Here is a 19,541-nt window from a genome sequence, read left to right as displayed (position 1 = left end):
CCGCGCTGGGCACCATGCCAGGCTCTGGGACCCAACCACCACATTCTGTAAGAGAGGAAACATCTGCAGACTCGGGCAGTTCAGGTGTGGAGCAGCTGTCTTAGGGCTGGTGTGCAGCAGGGGACACACACCCCAGGAGGATGTTGGGCATGGAAAGTGGCAGTGGGCGCGGGATGGGACACGCGGGATCAAGAGACAGGGGAAGAGCCCCAACATCCTGCATGGGCCAGGAGGCTATCGGAAGAGTCATGGCCTGGGCTGAGTGGGAGAACCAGAGGGACATTCCAGGTACCTTGAGCAGCGTGTGTATGGAGCCAGCCAAATCTTGGAGTGTGTAGTGCAGCATGGCTCCAGCACCAGGTGGGACATGGGGGAAAAAGGTCAGGAGATGAGGCTGGGGAGCCGGGCAGGGTTGGGTCACCCTGGTGAAGAGCTTGGCTTCAGCTGGGTGTGGTGGTGAAGCTGAGGCAGGAGGGTCGAGAGTTCAAAGCCAGACTCAGCAATTTAGAGAGGCCCTAAGCTACTCAGTGATACCCTGTCTCAAAATAAAATATAAAAAAGGGCTGGGGATGTGGCTCAGTGGTTGAGCGCCCCTGGGTTCAATCCCTGGTACCAAAAAAAAAAAAAAAAAAAAAAAAAAATCTTGAGCCAACTTCAGAAGATGCAGGGTGCTGACCCCACCCCGGGGTTTCCGATTCAGTGGTTCTGGTTACAGTTCAGTGGACCATGGTTACAGTGGGAGGTGGCTGATTGGATTTAAAATCTGTCTTAAGGTCCCTGAGTTTGTCTGTTTGCTTGTTTGAAGGACAACAGTATTAACTTTAGACTTTGTAACTAGAGTATGAATGTTAACATGGTTAGAGTAACCCTGAAGGATAGATACAGGGCATGTGGAACTGTGTGAGATCCTGCCTCTACACAAGGAAAAAGAACTGGCGATGACATAGTAGTGGTCCACTTTGTGATTTGAATATAGCCCCTGCTGTCCTGCCACTGCAACTTATTTTTTAAATGGACTTGTTTCTCTTCCTCTTTCCCTGCTCCTCCCTAATCTCCCTGCTCCTTAATCTCAGGAGAAACAGAATTACCTTTCTTCCCCATCCTAGACAGAGTAATCTGTCCCTGAGCACACACCCACCAGAGGAAGGAAGTAATCCAGACTTCGGGGATGGTATCAGAAGAACTCAGAAAAGACTGTCTCCCAAATTAACAATCCAACAGAGAACATGTGGAATGTAGCCTATGAATCACCTCTTTAAAAGCCCCCTGTTCCTGCTGATGAGCAGAATCACAGCCTTTGGGACAGGAGTCCCCTGTGTTTCTCCTTTGTTAGTAAAGCAATAAACCTGCTTTTTTATTCTTCTCCAAAGGTGTCCTTATTGGATTGGCTTCAGGGACAAGGACCTAGCTCTTGGCAACAATGAGAAGAAAGAGGAGGAGGAGAAAGAGCTATCAGGTGTGGAATAGGTCCAATTTGAACCAAAGATAACAGAAACAAGAGTGTGTGCTTCTCCATTTCTATATGGTGCAAAAACAGGCAAATCTAAAGCCCAGTGTTGGAAGTGCGGGTGGTGGTTACCCCTGTTGTGGGGATATCGAGTGCGGGGCGAGGAGGAGGATCCTGGGGTTGTGGTCATGTTCTAGGTCCAGGTGCTGGTTACATAGCTGTGCTCTCTTGGTGAGAGTTCATCAGACTTGATTCATGTGCAAATTTCTGCATATGCATGGTCTTCAGTGAAAAATTTTAAAAATCCAGATGGGCGCAGAGAATGCCAAGGGACCCAGGGACTGGGCTGTGACCATACAGGCAATGGGGGAACCTTGAAGGTGTTATGGAGGAAATGAATTGTCAGGGAGTTGCCTTCATGGTGGGATGCAGGAGGTTGGGAGAGGGCTGCACCTGCCCTGGAGGACATTTTCTAGAAGGCTTGGCCACTGCTTGGGGCTCCCGTAATGAAGATCCTAGTGAGGACTGAAGGGTGGGGTTGGAGGGACAGGGCAGACTTGCGGGTAAAATTGGAAGGACTCCGGAGGAGAGGGTGGAGTCAAAGGGTCCTCAGGAGCGTCTTGTTGTAGCTCAAGAGATAGTGAGGGGCTGCTGGGGGAAGAGCCAAGTTGGTGGGAAGGAGTTTTCTCGGAGAGAACTTGGCTGTGTTTGTAGGTGGGGGAAGGAGCAGGGGGAGTTCTGGATGGAGGCTGAAGGACTGAGGGGTGGGAGCAGGAAGGTGAGGTTCGAGGTGAATGGGAGGGAATTCAAGAGCCCGCCCATCATCAGCTGCTCATGGCAGGTCACGGTGAAGGGTTGACAGGCGCTGGGGGTGAGGAGTGAGTCTGGTCATTTCAAGCAGCACGTCTCAGAACCTGTTACTTCTCATATCTAAGAATATCCTGAGGTTGACCTTGGTGACAAACGCAAATCCAACCTCACGGACAGGTTCATTCTCCTTTTGTAAATGGTGCCCAGTGAAGTTTTCCCATCTAGTTAATGTAACTTTATTATCTTAGTTACTGCTTATCATTAAAAAGATGTTCTTTAGAGAGATAGCCGCAGGGTTCTGATCTCCTTATCGAAGAATCTAGGTCTTCCAGTTCTGCCTCTCCCGGCTGCTCCTCCCCGCCCTGCTCTATGCTATCATCGCAACTGGAGGAGGAGGCAGGGTGGAGTAGGGAAAAGATCAAGGGCTCGCCTAGCTTGTCACCTTGAGCCAGTATTTTCCCTCTAAGGGTATTAATTTCCTTACCACGGGCTACCTAGCTCAAAAGCCCTTGTTTTCCCCAAATAAAAGAGACATGAGATCAGATGGTGAGGGGTTTTTTATGGGGTTTCTTTAATGCCCACGGGGACCTCAGTCTGCTACTGAAATCTTGGTCCTTATCCTCGATGCTAATCCAATGACTGGGACATGGTTTTGAGAAAAATGAAAAAGAAGTTTTATTGCTTTACTAGTTAAGGAGAAACACGGGACTCCTGTCCAGAGGGTGATGATTCCGCCCATCAGGAGGAAAAGGTGACTCAAACGTTACTTCCACATGTTCTCTGGAGTTGTAATTCGCTGGTTAATTTGGGAGATAATAATTTCTTAGCTCTTCTGGTGGTCATCCCCAAGTCTGAATTACTTCATTCCTGTGGTGGGTGTGTGCTCAAGGACAGATTCTGCCTGGGATGGGGAAGAAAGGCAATCCTGTCCTCTCCCCCCAGATTAGGGAGGGGGAGAGATTAGGGAGGTGCCGGGAGACAGGAAGAGAAACATATCTATTTACAAAATAAGTCGCAGTGCAGAGCAGCAAGGGCTACGCCCAAAGCATAACATGATCTACTGTTACAAGTCTTTTTTTTTTTTTTTTTTTTGGTGCTGGAGATCGAAACCAGGGCCTTATGCACGCAAGGCAAGCACTCTACCAACTGAGCTATCTCCCGAGTCCCTGTTAAAAGTCTTCATTTAGGTGAGGTCCTTTCCAGGCCAATTGGGGGTGGGGCTGAAGGCAGGTCATTTTTTTTTTTTTTTTTTGGTACCGGGGATTGAACCCAGGAGCACTTCACCACTGAGCCACATCCCCAACTCTTTTTATATTTTATTTTGATATATGTTCTTGCTAAATTGCTTAGGGCCTTGCTAGGTTTGCTTGGACTGACTTTGAACTAACGAACCTCAGCCTCCCAAGTTGCTGGGGTTACAGGCATGCGCCACATGCCCAGTGACATGCCTTTCTTTGGAAGGACATTCCTTTGGTTCTCCTCACTGTGTGGGCAGAGGCCTTATTGGCTGGACGGCTTCCAGATCATGGTGACCTCACAAAGACCACAGACCAGCCTGGGCTTGGGGGAGCCTAGGTAAGCTGAGGGTTAGCTCCGAGAAAGTCCCAGGGGTGGGGTCAGCCTCCTTAGCCTCCACAAGGCTGTTACCACCTTGACCCCACCCCCCTGGGTAAAACTTCCTCCTCTGGCTGTAATTTCACAGTTAGAACTTCATACCTTTGGCTTAAAGCTGAATTTTCTGTTACCAGGTGGATGCCCCAGGTGGAGGTAACACATTGAACTTGACATGAACAGCTTGAGGCTCACAGAGTATAGGCTAGTGCCATCCTGAGAGTGTGGAGGGTGGGAGCTGGGGGAGGGGAAGAGGCAAGAAGACTCAGGAGGGAAGGAGAAGGCAGAGAACCCGGAAGCCAACTGTGTTCTTTTCTCCAGTCCCCTACCCTCTCCACTCGGGGGCTGGGAGGAACGGTGCGGATGGACACTTGTTCAGGGCTTGCTGTGGGCCACGCTCTGTGGTCATCATTTTATGTGCCTGAGCCCATCGGTGGACTGGAGATGGGTGCTTAGAGTGGCACGGTGGCCCGTCCAGGCCCCCACAGCGGGAGAGAGACAGGGCCGGTTTCCAGTCCAGGTCTGAATCCAAATCTCTGGAGTTTGGTATTATAGTAGGAATTTAGGCAATTTGCCTTGTTTTCATTGAATTTTTTTTCTCTAAGTTAAGGACCTAAGGGTGGAAGAGGGAATGGGAAATGAGAAATAGGAAGATGTGATGTGCTTCCTCGTTGATTTATGCCTTGGGAATCTCTTTGGTGTCATGGGGAAAACTGGGTTGAAAGGAGCTGGGTTTGACTCCTGCTTCTGCCCCTTGCTGGGGACTTTACATGAATCAGTTTAGAGCTGTGAACAGTCTAGATTAACATGCTAGTAAATGAGGATAATGATATTTACCTTGGAGAATTGTCATTTATTCACTCATTCCCTCCATGAATGTTTTCTGAGCCTCCCTTTATGCCAGGCTCTGGGCTAGGTCCTGGAAAAACGGGTGGCAAGGCAGCCAGACACTCGCCAGGCCTCCTTTCTGGACTGGAGACATGCAAGTAAACCGAGTGATCACACGGAGAGGGTGCCTCACCCCACTTGGGGGTCCCAGGAGGACTTCCTGGAGGTGGTGCTGAAGTGTGACTAGATTAGACATGACAGGAACCATTTGAAGTTTAGGTTGATGGTCTTGGGGAAGTTTACAGGAAGAGGAGTCTCAGCAGCGGCCCTGAAGCAAGAGGGAGGCCGGCATGTTGGAGGCTGTGAGTTTGAGAAAGAGTGGTTCAGGTATGGGGTGCTAGGCCAGGGATGGGGATGCATGTAGCTGGAGAGATGGAGGGGACAGACCATGCTGTGGGCCGAGGACTCTGGTCAAAGAAACAACATCCGTCTACAGACCCCAGTGTCCCCACTCATGGCTGGGCTACCAGCTCCATAAAAGTCGTCTTAGGGAGAGATAGGGGGAGTGTTTGATAAAAAGTTGAGCCTGAGCTACCAAGGGGCGTCTGAGCATGATGCTGCGGATCAAGCTTTTTAAAAATATAAGCTCCACCTGCACCCCGTAATTTGAGACCTCATGATCGGGGGGTTCTCCTGGGGAAGGTAACATTGGATTTACGTGCGTTTTCCCTCCGGCTGAGGATCTCTCTTTCCTCTTCATTCCAGAAGCATAGTTTTCCAGATCTGGAATGTGTGATTGACAGTTCATTTCTTTCAGTGCTTGAAAACGTGGGCCACTTCCTTCCGGCCTCCAGGGTCTCAGATAAGAAATTGGCTGTCCTTTGAATTGCTGTCCACCTGTACGCATTGCCCTCTGGTTGCTTTTACGATATTGCCGTTGATGTGTTTAGTTTTTAGAAGTCTAATCATGATGCGTTTTGGCATGCATTTCTTTACGTTTATGGCTTTGCCATTTGCTCCGTTTTCTGAATCTGTGTCTTTCACTAAATCTGGGACGCTTTCAACAATTGCTACTTTGAATATTTTTTTGGCACCCTTTCTCTTCTCCTTCTGGGATTCTTTTTTTAATTGAATTTAAAAAATTTTGTTCTTTTTAGTTACACATGACAGTAGAGTGCATTTTGACATATCATACATACGTGGAGTATCACTTCCTGTTCTTGTTGTTGAACATGAGGTGGAGTTACACTGGTCGTGTACTCATATATGAGCATAGGAAAGTTGTGTCTGGTTCATTCTACAGTCTTTCTTATTCCCATCCTCCCCTTTCTTTCCCCCATTCCCTCTGTCCCAATCCCGTGAATCTCCACCCCCTCCCCACCATCGCCTACTGTGAGTCAGCATCTGCATATCAAGAGAACTTTTGGCCTTTGGTTTTTGGGGATTGCCTTATTTCACTTAGCATGATAGCTTCCAGTTCCATCCATTTACTGGCATATGCCATAATTTCAATCTTCTTTATGGCTGAGTAATATTTCATTGTGTATATGTACTACCCTTATGGGATTCTGATGATATAAATTATGACTATTTTGTTATGGCCCCACAGATCCCTGAGGTTCTGTTTATATTTTGTTTTCTCTGTTGTTTAGCTTAAATAATATTTATTGATCTGCCCTCAAGTTCACTGATTATATTCTCTGTCATCTTCACTCAGCTATTGAGCCCATCCAGCAAGTGAAAAAGATTCAGTGATTCATGGGAGGAGAACGCAGGGAGCTGTTGCTCAATGGGTATAAAGTTTCACTTATGCAAAGTGAAGTTCTGGAGATCTGTACAACACAGTGGCTTGTGCATGCTAGGCAAGTGTGCAACACACTGTAATAATTTGTAGTGTAAAATATGTTAGGGAATAGATCTTAGATTAAGTGTTTTTAAAGCACAGTATAAAAGGCAACAAGAAAAAATTTGGAAATAATAATATTTTGTAATTCAATTGGATATATGCATATGTCTCAATTCTTTAAAATATGCACATTAAATATATTCAAGTTTTTGTATACCAATTATATCTCTTTTGTTGTTTTTACTGGGGATTGAGCCCAGGAGTGCTTTATCACTGAACTACATCCCTAGTCCTTTTTATTTTGAGACAGGGTCTTGCTATGTTGCTGAGGCTGGCCTTGAACTTGCGATCCTTTTGCCTCAGCCTCCTGAGCCACTGGAATTACAGTGGCGTGTGCCACTGTGCGTGGCCCAACTAGTCCTCAATAAAGCTAAAAATTTCCAGTTATTGTATTTTAAAATAACTTCTATTTTAGTTTCAGTTATTATTGTTTTTTCAGTCTGGTATTGAACTCAGGGCCTTGTGCTTGCTGGGCAAGTGCTCTATCAGTGAGCTACAGCCCTTTAAAATATTTAAAGTCTTTTAATTTTATCTAATATGAGTTTAATTTAGTTTAATTTAATTTTATTTTTTTTGAATACTGGGGATTGAACCCAGAGAGAGGCTCTTTACCATTGAGCTACATTCCCAGTCCTTTTTTATTTTTTAAGAGAGGGTCTCACTAAGTTGTTTAGGGCCTCACTAAATTACTGAGGCTGGCCTCAAACTTGTGATCATCCTACCTCAGCCTCTGGAGTACTACTTATCATTCTTTTTCATAACTCCTATTTCTTTGTTAAAATTTCCTATTTTTCATTTGTTTTAAGAGGATTTGCAATTGCTTCTTTTTTAAAAAATCTTTTTTATTTTTACAGACTGCGTTTTGGTTGCAATTGCTTCTTGAAGTATTTTTATGATGACTTTTAAAATCCTTGTCACAAATTTTAGCATCTGATTCATCTCATGATGAATGTTAGTCAATAGTCATAGTCATGTTAATGTTAGTCAATAGTCTTTCTTCAAGATGAGATGAGATTTTCTTGTTTTCGAGTTTTTTTTTTTTTTTTTTTCAACAGCATCCTTGACATTTTAGACTATCACATTAAGGTACTCTTGTTCCTACTTTAATCTTCTATTTAGTGCCTACTTTGGTGGACTGAGGTTACAGTGATGATTTTTAGAGTCCTGGCTTGCTTAATTTGGGGGCACTGCTGTGGCCCTTGATCATTCTTGCTGGTGCTGCTTGAAGGGGCAGAAGTCACTTCCCTGGGCCATCCATTGCCACTGGGAAGACCAACAGCTGTGGAGTGTGGTCATTTCTCTGCCACAGGGTGGAGCTCTGCTGACATTCCCACTGCAGGTGGATTGACCTGCCATTGCTCCAGGTGTGGAGTAAGGATTGGGGACCCCAAGGGGGCACACACTCTGTTGGGTTTCCCCTTTCTGGGTTCTTCGTCTGGAACTAAAAAAAAAAAAAAAAAAAGTCTGTTTAGGCTTTTGGTAGATCTGTGTTGCAGGTGGCCCTGGTGTCCAGCTTGGATATATGGGAGATTTTTAAAAAATCCCAAGGAACTCATCATAGTGTCACCCTCCAAGTACGGATATTCTTGACCAATCTTCTGTGTTTTTTTCAGTTTTCTCAAAGTCTTTTTTTTTTTTTTTTTTTTTTTTTTTGCAGGGGCGGGGTACTGGGGATTGAACTCAGGGGCACTCAACCACTGAGTCACATCCCCAGCCCTATTTTGTATTTTATTTAGAAACAGGGTCTCACCGAGTTGCTTAGTGACTCAGCTTTGCTGAGGCTGGCTTTGAACTTGTGACCTCCTTCCACAGCGCCCCCCCCCACCAGCCAGTGGGATCACAGGTGTGTGCCACCACGCCCAGCTAAAAGTCCTTTTATGGTTGTCTGTTGGACTATTTCCAGAATATTTAGTTGTCTTTAGAAGGGAGAAGCAGAGAAAAGCGAATCTAGACCCTCTTGTCTATTACAGGCAATTTTAAAAATGTGGTCCTGTCACAAAGCATAAAATATACCATTAGTGACATGCAGTGTGTTCACAGTCTGTACAACCATTGCACCCTCTAGTTCCAGAACATATTTGCACTCCGAAAGGAAACCCTACACCCATTCAATAGTCACTTCTCTCTCCTTTCTGTCTGCTTTTATCTGCTTTCAGCCTCTATGGATTTGACTCTTCTGATACTTCCTATAAAGGGAGCCACATAATATGTGGTCTTTTGCGTCTGGCTTCTTTCACTTAGCATGTTTTCAAAATTCATCCCTATTTAGCATGCATTAGGAATTCATTCCTTTTTATGACTGATAATCCAGTGTATGTATATACCACATTGGTTTATCCATTCATCATTTGATGGGTATTTGGGTTGTTTCTGCCTTTGACTTTTGTGAATATTGCTGCTATGAATATTTGTGTACATTTGGAACCCAGATTTTCAATTATTTTGGTTATATACCCCGGAATGGAAATTTTGGGGCAATGTTTTGAGGAGCCACCAAGTTGATTTTTAATAGAGGCTGTGCCAGTTTACATTTCCACCAGCAATGTATGAGATGTTTGAGGGCTCTAATTTCTCTACATCCTCATCAACACTTACTATTTTCTGTTAAAAAGTGAAAACCAGGGCTGGGGATATAGCTCAGTTGGTAGAGTGCTTGCCTTACAAGCACAAGGCCCTGGGTTCAAATCCGCAGCACCGCAAAAAAAAAAAAAAAAAAAAAAAAAAAAAAAGTGATAACCATCCTTAACCCAGAGACTCAGGAGGCTGAGGCAGGAGGATCTCGAAGTCAAAACCAGCCACAGCAAACGTGAGGTGCTAAGCAACTCAGTGAGACTCTGTCTGTAAATAAAATACAGAATAGGGCTGGGGCTGTGGCTCAGCGGTCCAATACCCCTGAGTTCAACACCCCCCGACCCTGCCAAATTAAAACCATCCTAGTGGATGTAATAGTATCTCATTATAGTATTTTTTCTTTTCAGTTGTCATTGTTGGTGTGCGGTATTTAACCCAGGACTGCTTGCCCATTGAGCCACATCCACAGCCCTTTTTATTTTTTATTTTGATTCAGGGTCTTGCTAAGTTGCATAAGGCCTCGCTAAGTTGCTGAGGGCTGGCAACTTGTGATCCTCCTACCTCAGTCTCCCAAGTCATTGGGATTACATGTGTGCATTGCTGCACCCAGCTCATCATCGTTTTGATTAGCATTTCTCTAATGACTAATGATTTTGAGCATATTTTCATGTGCATATGAGTAATTTTTTTTTTTTTATCTCTGTAGAAATGGCTATTTAAATTGTTTACTCAATTGATCTTGCTTTTTTGCTTTCTTTCTTTCTGTCTCAAAATAAAAAACACAAAGGGCTTGGGATGTAGCTCAGTGATAAAGCTCCCCTGAATTAAATCCCCAAGACAGAAAAAAAGTAAAAATATTTGTACATCAAAAGGCACTGTCCGGGGCTGGGAAGATAGCTCAGTTGGTAGAGTGCTCACCTCACAAGCACAAGGCCCTGGGTTCGATCCCTGGCACCACCAAAAAAAAAAAAAAAAAGGGCACTGTCCACAAGTGAACAGACGACTTCAACAATGGTAGAAAATGATAGCAATTATATATATGGTAAGGGTATTGTATCCAAAATATATAAGGAGCTCCTACAAGGCAACAACATTAAGACCAACAACCCTTTTAAAAATTTGGCTAATAGCTGGGCACAGTGGCCCACGCCTGTAATCCCAGTGATTTAGGAGGCTGGGGCAGGAGAATCACAAGTTCAAAGCAGCCTCAGCAACTTAGCAAGACCCTAGGCAACTCAGTGAGACCCTGTATCTAAATTAAAAAATATAAAACCAAAAAGGGCTGGGAATGTGGCTCAGTGGTTATGTGCCCTTGAGTTCAATCCCCAGTATCAGAGTAGTCAAGGATCCTACTGTCCTTGCATGGGGTGATGATGTCATTTCTTTGTGATAGGGGATCGGAGGGTCTGGGGAGTTCCGGTTTGGTTGTGTGGATCTGGGGTGCCCCAGTGTCAGATGCTGAGCACGTGCACATCTGTTTGTACATCCGTTTGTGCACAAGTGCCCCACATCTTCTGGGCCCGTGTGATTCGTTGATGGTTCTACCTGTTAAGGCCTCTAGCAACCCCTGCCCAGGGCCTGGAGAGCGTGGTTGAGTCTGGGGAGAGAGATGGCCTCCAGCCCGTGCTTCTCTCACTCTTGCACGGGAAGGGACGGGCTGTTTTATAGCCACGCTCTGCCTTCCCTACTGTGGGCGTGAGAGCTTGGGGCAAAGGTCAGCCGGCAGCTTGTGGCTCTCTGTAGGGAGCAGAGAGCTCCTAGCTCCCTTGGGTCCCACACAAGCCCCTCACCTCAGAGCACAGCATCTGGGTGGGTGGAGGGCAAACCATGGGCTGCCCCCCTGCCTGTCGGGAGCAGCTCCGAAGGCTTGCTCCCTGTAGCAGGGTGGGGGAGGAGGATCGAGAATGCGGGGCTGAGCTGATCTTTTCTCACGGAAGAGGTTCAGCCAGGGCTGAGACCTGTGGCGTTGCCTGACACACATCTGCTGGGTTGTGGAGTGGGGGACGTAATTGCCCTCTCCCACCGCCCTAACTAGTTAGTCCTTTCAAGGTCCCACTCACTGCCCCATAGCTGTACTGCCCCTATTTTTCCAGGTTGAAAATGCCTCTCTCATAACTGTGACCTCTATGTGTGTGGTGTGTGTGTGTGTGTGTGTGTGTGTGTGTGTGTGTGTGCGCCTGCCTGTGTGCATGGATGGGAAGGAAGATCAGGGAGAAATCCAGACTTCTCTTTAAGTAAAAGTAAAAAAATTATGAACGCAGAACACAAACTGAAGTACAGGGCTTTGGCAAGGGACTTGGGAATCTAGGACCCACATTTAAAATTCGTTAACTTCCGTGTAAAGCTGCCTCTGGTACCGGGGGGCAGTGCACGATTCCGGGTCCTGGGGCAGATGCAAAGCTGTGGGAATGATGGCGGCAGAGGGCACCGCCACTTTCTCCCACGGTGCCCAGCTGTCATGTGGGTCAGGCCTTGGGCGGGTGGTGAGCTCCATGCCAGGCACGGTAACTCCCACCTTCTGGTGAGACAGGGAGCTTTATGCCTCTGAGGAGGACAGGGCCAGCAGGGACATGTCTCTTGTCCCAGTCCTCCCAGACCAGTGAGAGGATGAGCTGGGATTTGAACTCCCGACTATGTGAATCCAGATCGATGATCTTCCCAGGCCAAGTTAGAAAGAGCACAGCACATCTGTGGAGGGAGGAAATGATTTAGTGACTGAGTCAGTGTGAGTGCTTAAAGGATGGAAGGACCCAGTGAAAGTGGAGGAGAGAGAAAAAGATAAAACAAAGGATGCAAACCTTTTTGAACATTGTCTGCGTGCCAGGTACCATGCTAGACACTAGACAAGAGCAGAGAGCCAGGCGGTCACAGCCCCTGCTCTTAGAGAGCTCAGTCTGGGGGGTGGGGCGGATCCAGATTCTGTGTGCCAGGGAAGGTGATGTGAACGAGGTGTCCCGAGAACTTACAGGTGGCCCTCAACTGTCTAGGAGACCCTGAACTCTGATAGGGTGAAGCCATAGGCTGGGGAGGGGGAGTAGAAGGGGTGCCCAGCTTTGGGAGGTCCAGACCTAACTGGTTCCTTGGAGAGACTCAGAGGAGCCGAGCAAGGGGGGAATGGAGAGGGGAAGGGGGTATATGGAGGGCAAAAAAAAGGGGGCCCAGAGACAGGCAGAAGGCCTTTTCATGACAGGATACTTTTCCTAAGGATGGTGGGAAGCCATGGAGGAGTTTGGGCAGGAGTATAGAGATGGTCTTAGCTGCCCAGAGGGCCAACAGGGTGAGTGACCTTTCTCATTGTGGCCTTCACCAGCAATATCTAACTCCAGGACTTGGTCTCTGTGTGTGTGCACAAAGTGGGGTGTGGCGCCCATGTGTTCACGCCTGGCCTGTGGGCTGCTCAGTAGGGGCTGAAAAGCTGTTCTTTTCCTGACCTGGTTTCCTTCTGCATCTCTCCTAGGGGCCCACTCCTGCTTAAGAACACCATGCATGCAGGTGAGCCAACCCTACAATTCCCGCAGGGAGGGTGGCCCGGCCTGGCGCCGGGGTGCGGGTGGGGTGGTAGAGGATCGGGAGTCAGCCAGCAGTTAGATGCTACATGGAGCAGTTCTGTTTCTGGTATGGCCTGTGCTCTTCTCTACAGAGTCTGCCTCGCCCAGAATGGGCCAGCTGTCCAGAGCCACAGGCAGCTCTGCCAAGGCAGCTTTGAGACTAGTGCTGTGACCACTTGCAGAGTAGTTTTAGCAACTTCTGGCTTGGTCTCAGGCTTGGGGTGCCCCAAGGCTCAGGGCTCCCTGCCGGTGCACCTCGGTGGCCATGTCCCATGTACCCTGCTGGAAGTCGGCTCCTCCCTCTTTCTACCTAAAGTGGAAGAGGTTTCTCATTTGTCCGTTGTAGACCTCCACCTCTGTGCCTGGCACTGTGTTAGGAGCTGTGAGCGCCCAGGGCCCAAGATAAGCACAGTTCTTGACATCCAGAGCTCGTCTCTAGCAGGGGCCAGACCACCCAGTGAGTGGCCCAAATGAAGGCTGAGTTTTTGCTCGGAGCGGCGGGATTGGCTCAGGATTGCAGGAGAGGTTTGAAGCCAAGGGCACTGTACTTCTTCAGGGTCATGAGCTGAGGGGAAGCAGGTGTGGTCAGAGAAGCGGGTTACACACCAAGAGAGCAAGGAGGGGAACAGGGTCATGGGGCCACCAAGGATCCTGTAAGTCACACCCAGAGGCCCTCATCCCAAGGACTGTGGGGAGGCAGGGTGGGGTTTTAGCAGGTGCAGCACAGTGGCCTTTGTCTTCTCTCAGGAGTCCTGCAGGCAGCTCGACAGTTGGCCATTGGAAAGAAGGGGCAGTGGCATTGAGAGACCTCCAGACTGGATATGGCCCTGAGTCCAGTGGCTAGTCTGGTCCTCCACGAAGACCCAAAGATGACACCAAGTCTCAACTCTGGCACCCACTCTGGGCCCGAGCCGGATGCGGCCCTCCATCCTATGTTGAATCCACCCCTTGGTCCTGGTGTGCCTCTGGTTCCTGACCTGAATCCAACCCTGAGTCCTGTTCCAGTGGAGGCTCCTGGCCTGGTTTCCGATAATGCCCCCAGCCCCGATGACAGTTCGAGTCTCATCTCAAAGCCTGACCCACAGGAGTCCCCTAGTCCAGCCGCAAAAGCCGCTCCGAGCCCCAGCCCGGCCGAGGCCGCCAGCCTGAGCTCAGGGAACCACTCTGGGCTGAATCCTGAGCAGGCATGCCAGCCCCTCCCAAGCAAGACGTTTGATTTGGGTCAGAGTAACTCCAACCCTTGCAGGCCCGAATCGAACCCGTTTCCGAGGCCCCGTTCTAGAGAAGCCCTGGTTCTGGGCCACTGCGTCTCCCGGTCGGGCTCGCAAGCGCCTCTCGTTCGAGTCTCCCACGCTTCTCTGGGTCCTGGCTCCGATCAGCTGCTCGGTGTGGGTTCAGGAAACACCTCCACACTAAACCTGAATGTGACTGCAGATTCTGGTGGCACCCCAATCCCAGACACAAACGCCGCTGTCACTTTGGCGTCACATAACATCTCTGGGCCTGTTTCTTCCAAAGGAACCTTTGGTGCAACCTGGAGCACAAGTTCCAAGGGGACCATCAACGTGGCTTCTAACAGTCACCCCAGACCTGATGTGAACATGACTGTCACTCAGTCCTCTTGCGTGACCCTGATTTCTGCCTCCAGCGATGGTGTCAGCCTGCACTCCACTGCCCACGGACCCAAATCCATCCTCTCTCCACCCTCGTGCATGACTCTGATCCTGGGCTCCAATGAGACCCTGAGCATGGGCTCCAGCCTCATGATCAGCGACACCTCCACCCTGACACTGAGCAGCCAGCAGGAGTATTCCGAGGACAACAGCATTCGCACCGTGCCGCTGGAGGGGCACCTGGAGAGCTGGGCTGAGGTGTCCAACACCGCCGGCAAGGACACCAAGGCCTTCTGCAGCCTTCCCGAGGGTGAGTCAGTCAGGGCTTCAGACTCAGGGCAGGGAGGGGAGCAGAGAGGAAGGCGCAGCCTGCAGCAGGTAACAGGACGGCAACTGCACACAGAGGCCTACCACCTAACTTCGGATACGTGGTGTACACTCCCTGAGTTCTTTTCTTCTTTCTTTCTTTCTTTCTTTCTTTTTTTTTTTTTTTTGATACCATTTGATACCAAATTAAACCCAGGGACATTTTACCATGGAGCTACATTCCCAGAACCTTTTTAGAAAATGTTTTATTTGGGGCTGGGGAGATAGCTCAGTTGGTAAAGTGCTTGCCTTGCAAGCACAGGGCCCTGGGTTCGATCCCCAGCACCGCAAAAAAAAAAAAAAAAAGTTTTATTTTGAGACAAGGTCTCACTAAGTTGCTTAGGGCCTCACTAAGTTGCTGAGGCCGGCCCTGAACTTGTGATCTTCCCGCCTTAGCCTCCAGAGTCACTGGGATTCCAAGCGTGAGCCACCACACCCAGAACCATATAATACTTCTGTTCTCTCCAAATAGAAATCTATTCAGCAACTATACCTTCCGTTCAGAATGTGCACCTCTTTATGGAAAAATTTCAGGCCCTGCTCCTCAGGCCCAAGGTTTGACCGGTGGGCAGGTATTTTAGACTCAGCTCACCACTGTTGAGACATCAAGGTCCCCACCAGAGCAAGGCCCTGTAGTCCTGCCTGGAACCGGTGTCTCCTTCCTGATTTGCAGTTCTGTAATTAATCTTCTATCAGTTTCCGATTCTATAAATATCTTCCTCTAAAGAAGTTTTTTGTTTGTTTATGTACTGATACCATGTGTGAGTTTTTAGAAATTATGGCTTTGTAAATATATATTTACAAATATATATCTATAAATATATATCTGCTAAGGTGAGAGAATTCCTCCTCAAAAGGAAATTCCTCCTCAAAATAGACTTAGCAATTAGTAGACCTGCATTCTTCCATATATATTTTAAAATGCATTTGCCTATGTCCTCAAAAAAATTTATTGGCATTTTTATTAGAATGTTACTAATTTATTCAAGTTTTCTTTTCTAAAGGGTATATGGAAAATTTGAAAATTCTCCATGGAGGTCTAGTGCATTCTTTGATGGATTAATCTTAGCTACTTTATGGTTTTAATTAGGGTTAGGTACTGATGATTCTGATACTGTAGAGGAAATTTTTTTTGACAGTTGATTTTTTTTTTTTTAAATATTGGGGATTGAACTCAGGGGCACTTAACCACAGAGCAACATCCTCAGTTATTTTGAGACAGTCTTGCTAATTTGTCCAGGCTGGCTTTGAACTTGGGATGCTCCTGCCTCAGCCTCCTGAGTAGCTGAAAATACATGTGTGCACCACCACACCTGGCTCAAGGTGGTTTTTTAAAACCAATTTTATTGAGATATAATTTACTGTAAATCTTATTTCCTCCCTTAAAGTGTACAGTCTAACATCTATATTATGTAGAGTTGGGCAACCATGGCCATGATCAGTTTTAGAACAATTTCATCACCCCCAAAGAAACCCTTGTACCATTTAGATATAATCCCCTACTCACATCTAGCCCTAAACAATCACTAATCTACATTCTGTCTGCCTAGATTTGCCTATTTTGAAAATGTTATATAAATGGAATCATGTACTATGTGGTTCTTTGTGTTCAGCTTTTTTCAGTTGGCATAATATTTTCAAGTTTTTCATGTTGTAGCCTATATCAGCATTTTTTATGGCTGAGTAATAGTCCTCTGTATGGACATACCACATTTTGTTAATGGCCATTTGGGTTGTTTCTATATTTTGGCTATTTTAAGTAATGCTACTGTGAACATTTACCTACAAGTTTTTATAGACACACATTTTTATTTCCCCTTGATATATATATGCCTTGGAGTGGAAGTGCTGGTAATTCTGGGTTTAGCTTTTGAGGTACCACTGGTAGTTTCCACTAACAACATAGGAGAGTTCCATTTTTTCCATGTTTTTACCAACATTTATTTTCCTTCCCTTACTCCCCAATAGCCGACTTAAGGGGTGTGGAGTGATACCTCCTTGTGGCTTTGGTTAGTTACTAATGATGTGGAGCATCTTTCCATGTGCTTTCTGGCCTTTTGTGTATGTCTTCTGGAGAAATAACTATTCAAATCCTTTCCCTGTTTTTGAATTTGTTTGTGTTGTTGAGTTGTAGTTCTTTACATGTTCTGAATATTATTTCCTTATCAGATATATGACTTGCAAATATTTTCTTCAATTCTGTGAATTATATCTAAATGGTACAGTATTTCTTTTGGGGTGATGAAAATGTTCTAAGACTGATCACTCTGTCCTTGTGTGTGTGTGTGTGTGTGTGTGTGTGATACTGTGGATTGAACCCGGGCACTGTACCTTGAACTGTACACCGAGTCCTTTTTATTTTTTATTTTGATACAGGGTCTTATTAAGTTGCATAGGGCCTCACTAAGTTGCTGAGGCTGTTTTTGAATGTTCAATCCTCTTTTCTCAGTCTCCTGAGTGCTGAAATTACAGGCCTATACCAACCCAGCTTGCAATATACTTAAAATATTAAGAATATATTTGTGTATGCATACATGTGTATATATATGTATCTCTATGTCTGGTCCAACTTCATTTATTTTTGAATCAAAAGGATTTTTCCCCCAGTTTTTTACTGTGTTAAAATACATTGTATAAAATTTACCATTTAGACATTTTAAGTGTGCATTTCTGTAGTATTAAGTACAATCTTGTGCATCCATCACCACCCTCCATCTCCAGAACACTTTTTATCTTATTAAACTGAAGTTCTGTCCCCATGAAGCAATAACTCCCCATTTCCCCAGCCCCATTCCTAGGCACCCAAAATTCTACTGCCTGTCTCGGTTGATCTATAAAGACCTTATATACCTAATTCATTCTTCTCCATGTGGATATCCAGCTTTATTAGTAGTTTGTGTTGAAAAGACTGTCTTTTCCCCAGTGAAGTCTTAGCACTTTACTCAAAAATCACTTGACCATGTATGTGAGCATTTATTTTGGGATTCTCTATTCCATTGGTCGGCATGTCTGTTGTACCATGTTGTTTTGAAATCAGGAACTGTGAGACTTCCAGCAGCTTTGTTCTTCCTTCAAGATGGTTCAGCTATTCAGGACCCATAATAATAAAAACAAAAACAATAATATTAATATTTTTAAATAATTAATAATTATTTAATAATAATAATAATTATTATTTTGGTACTGGGGATTTAATCCAGGGGTGCTTTCTCACTGAGTCACATCTACAACCCTTTTTACTTTTTATTCTGATAAGGGTCTCACCAAGTCCTCAGGGTCTCGCTAAGTTGCGGAGGCTGGCTTTGAACTTGTGATCCTCCTACCTCAGTCTCCTAAATCGCTAGGATTGCATGTGTTCGCCACCATGCTCAACAATAATTGTCTTTGATAGGAGTATTTTATCCATTTCCACTTTAAACAACCCAATATATTTGAATACTATTGGCCTTTAAAAAATCCTTTTGGAGGCATGGCATGGATTGGTAACGTATGCAGAGGGTGCTGCTGATCCCAGGTGCTCAGTGTGCTGAATGTTTACATAGGTGTGCAAGCTGGCCACCACCAACCAGGTGGACCTATGGGCTCCTCCAGCAGCCCAGAGGCTCGCCCTGGGGGGCCCTTCACGGTCAGCATCCCATCTCCATGGCAGGGATTCTTGACCATGGCACTTCTGGCGTTGCATGTTGGGTGATTCCTTGTTGAGTGTGTGTGTTGGGGGTGGGGGACTGTTTGATGCACTGTAAGTTGCATCTGTCCCTCAACTACACCCAGTAGCAGCCTGTTACCCCCAAGATGTGAAAACCAAAAATGTTTCCAGACATTGCCCAGTGTTCTATGGAGGGCAATGTTGCCCTTGACTGATAACCAGTCCCTAGAGAGAACAATTTTTCTGACTTGCCTGCTCTTGAACTTATTATGAGTAATACAGTACTGTGTTCTGTGTTTTGAATTCAGCTTCTTTAGAGTCTTCTTTTGATGTCTGTTGGACTCATCCCTATTGCTGCATGTGTCTATCAATAGTGGATTCCTTTTCATTTTTCTGCAGTATTCCATTGTATGAACATAGCACAGTTAGTTTATCTGTTCTTCTGCTGATGGACATTAGTATTGTTTTGCCTTTTGGATATTATTAATAAAATTGCTGTGAATTTTTTTTTTGTTTATTTTTTTGGTGGTGGTTCTGGGGATTGAACCCAGAGGTGCTCTACCACTAAAGCACACTTCCCCTACCCCCAACCCTTTTGTAATTTAAAAAAATTTGAGACGAGTTCTCACTAAGTTGCTTAGGTCCTTGCTAAATTGCTGAGTCTGGCCTTGAACTTGCAGTCCTCCTGCCCCAGCCTCTTGAGCTGCTGGGATTATAGGCATGCACCACTGCTCCCAGCAGTGAACCTATTGGTATATAACTTTTGGTGCAGAGACCTTTATCTAAGAGTGGAATTTCTGGGTCACAGTGTATACATATGTATAGGTGACTAGATATCACCAAAGAGATTTTCAAAGTAGTTGTCTTGGTCCTTGCTGCTATAACAAAATACCAGGGTTGGGTAATTTTTAAACAAGAGAAGTTTATTTCTCAGAGTTTCAGAGCCTGGAAGTTCAAAATGAAGTTACCAATATTTGGTGTTTCGTGAGAACTTCTTGCAATATCTTCACATGGCAGGAGGGACAAATGTTGTGTTGTCTGTCATGAAGGTGAAAGGGGTAGACAGGTTGAAGACTGTGTAACACCTCTTTTATTTTGTTTTCCGATACTGGGGGTTGATCCCAGGGATGCACTACTGCTGAGCTACACCACCAGACCTTTTTATTTTTTCATTTTGAGATAGGGTCTCACTAAG

The 19,541-nt window shown here is 46.1% G+C and overlaps 1 protein-coding gene across 1 annotated transcript in view; it reads left to right on the top strand.

Moving 5' to 3' along the window:
- Positions 1 to 13,542: 13,542 nt before the first annotated feature.
- Mroh7 (maestro heat like repeat family member 7) overlaps positions 13,543 to 19,541 on the top strand; it is a 48,710-nt gene continuing 42,711 nt past the window's right edge. The window contains exon 1 of the mRNA XM_047516404.1: positions 13,543 to 14,644. Coding sequence (XP_047372360.1) covers positions 13,543 to 14,644 — 1,102 coding nt within the window. The remainder of the gene's footprint in view (positions 14,645 to 19,541) is intronic.

This window comes from Sciurus carolinensis, chromosome 1, assembly GCF_902686445.1.
Source record: "Sciurus carolinensis chromosome 1, mSciCar1.2, whole genome shotgun sequence".
Classification (NCBI taxonomy): domain Eukaryota; kingdom Metazoa; phylum Chordata; class Mammalia; order Rodentia; family Sciuridae; genus Sciurus; species Sciurus carolinensis.
The sequence above is the reverse complement of the archived record's forward strand: the minus strand, read 5'-3'. Positions and strand labels throughout refer to the sequence as shown.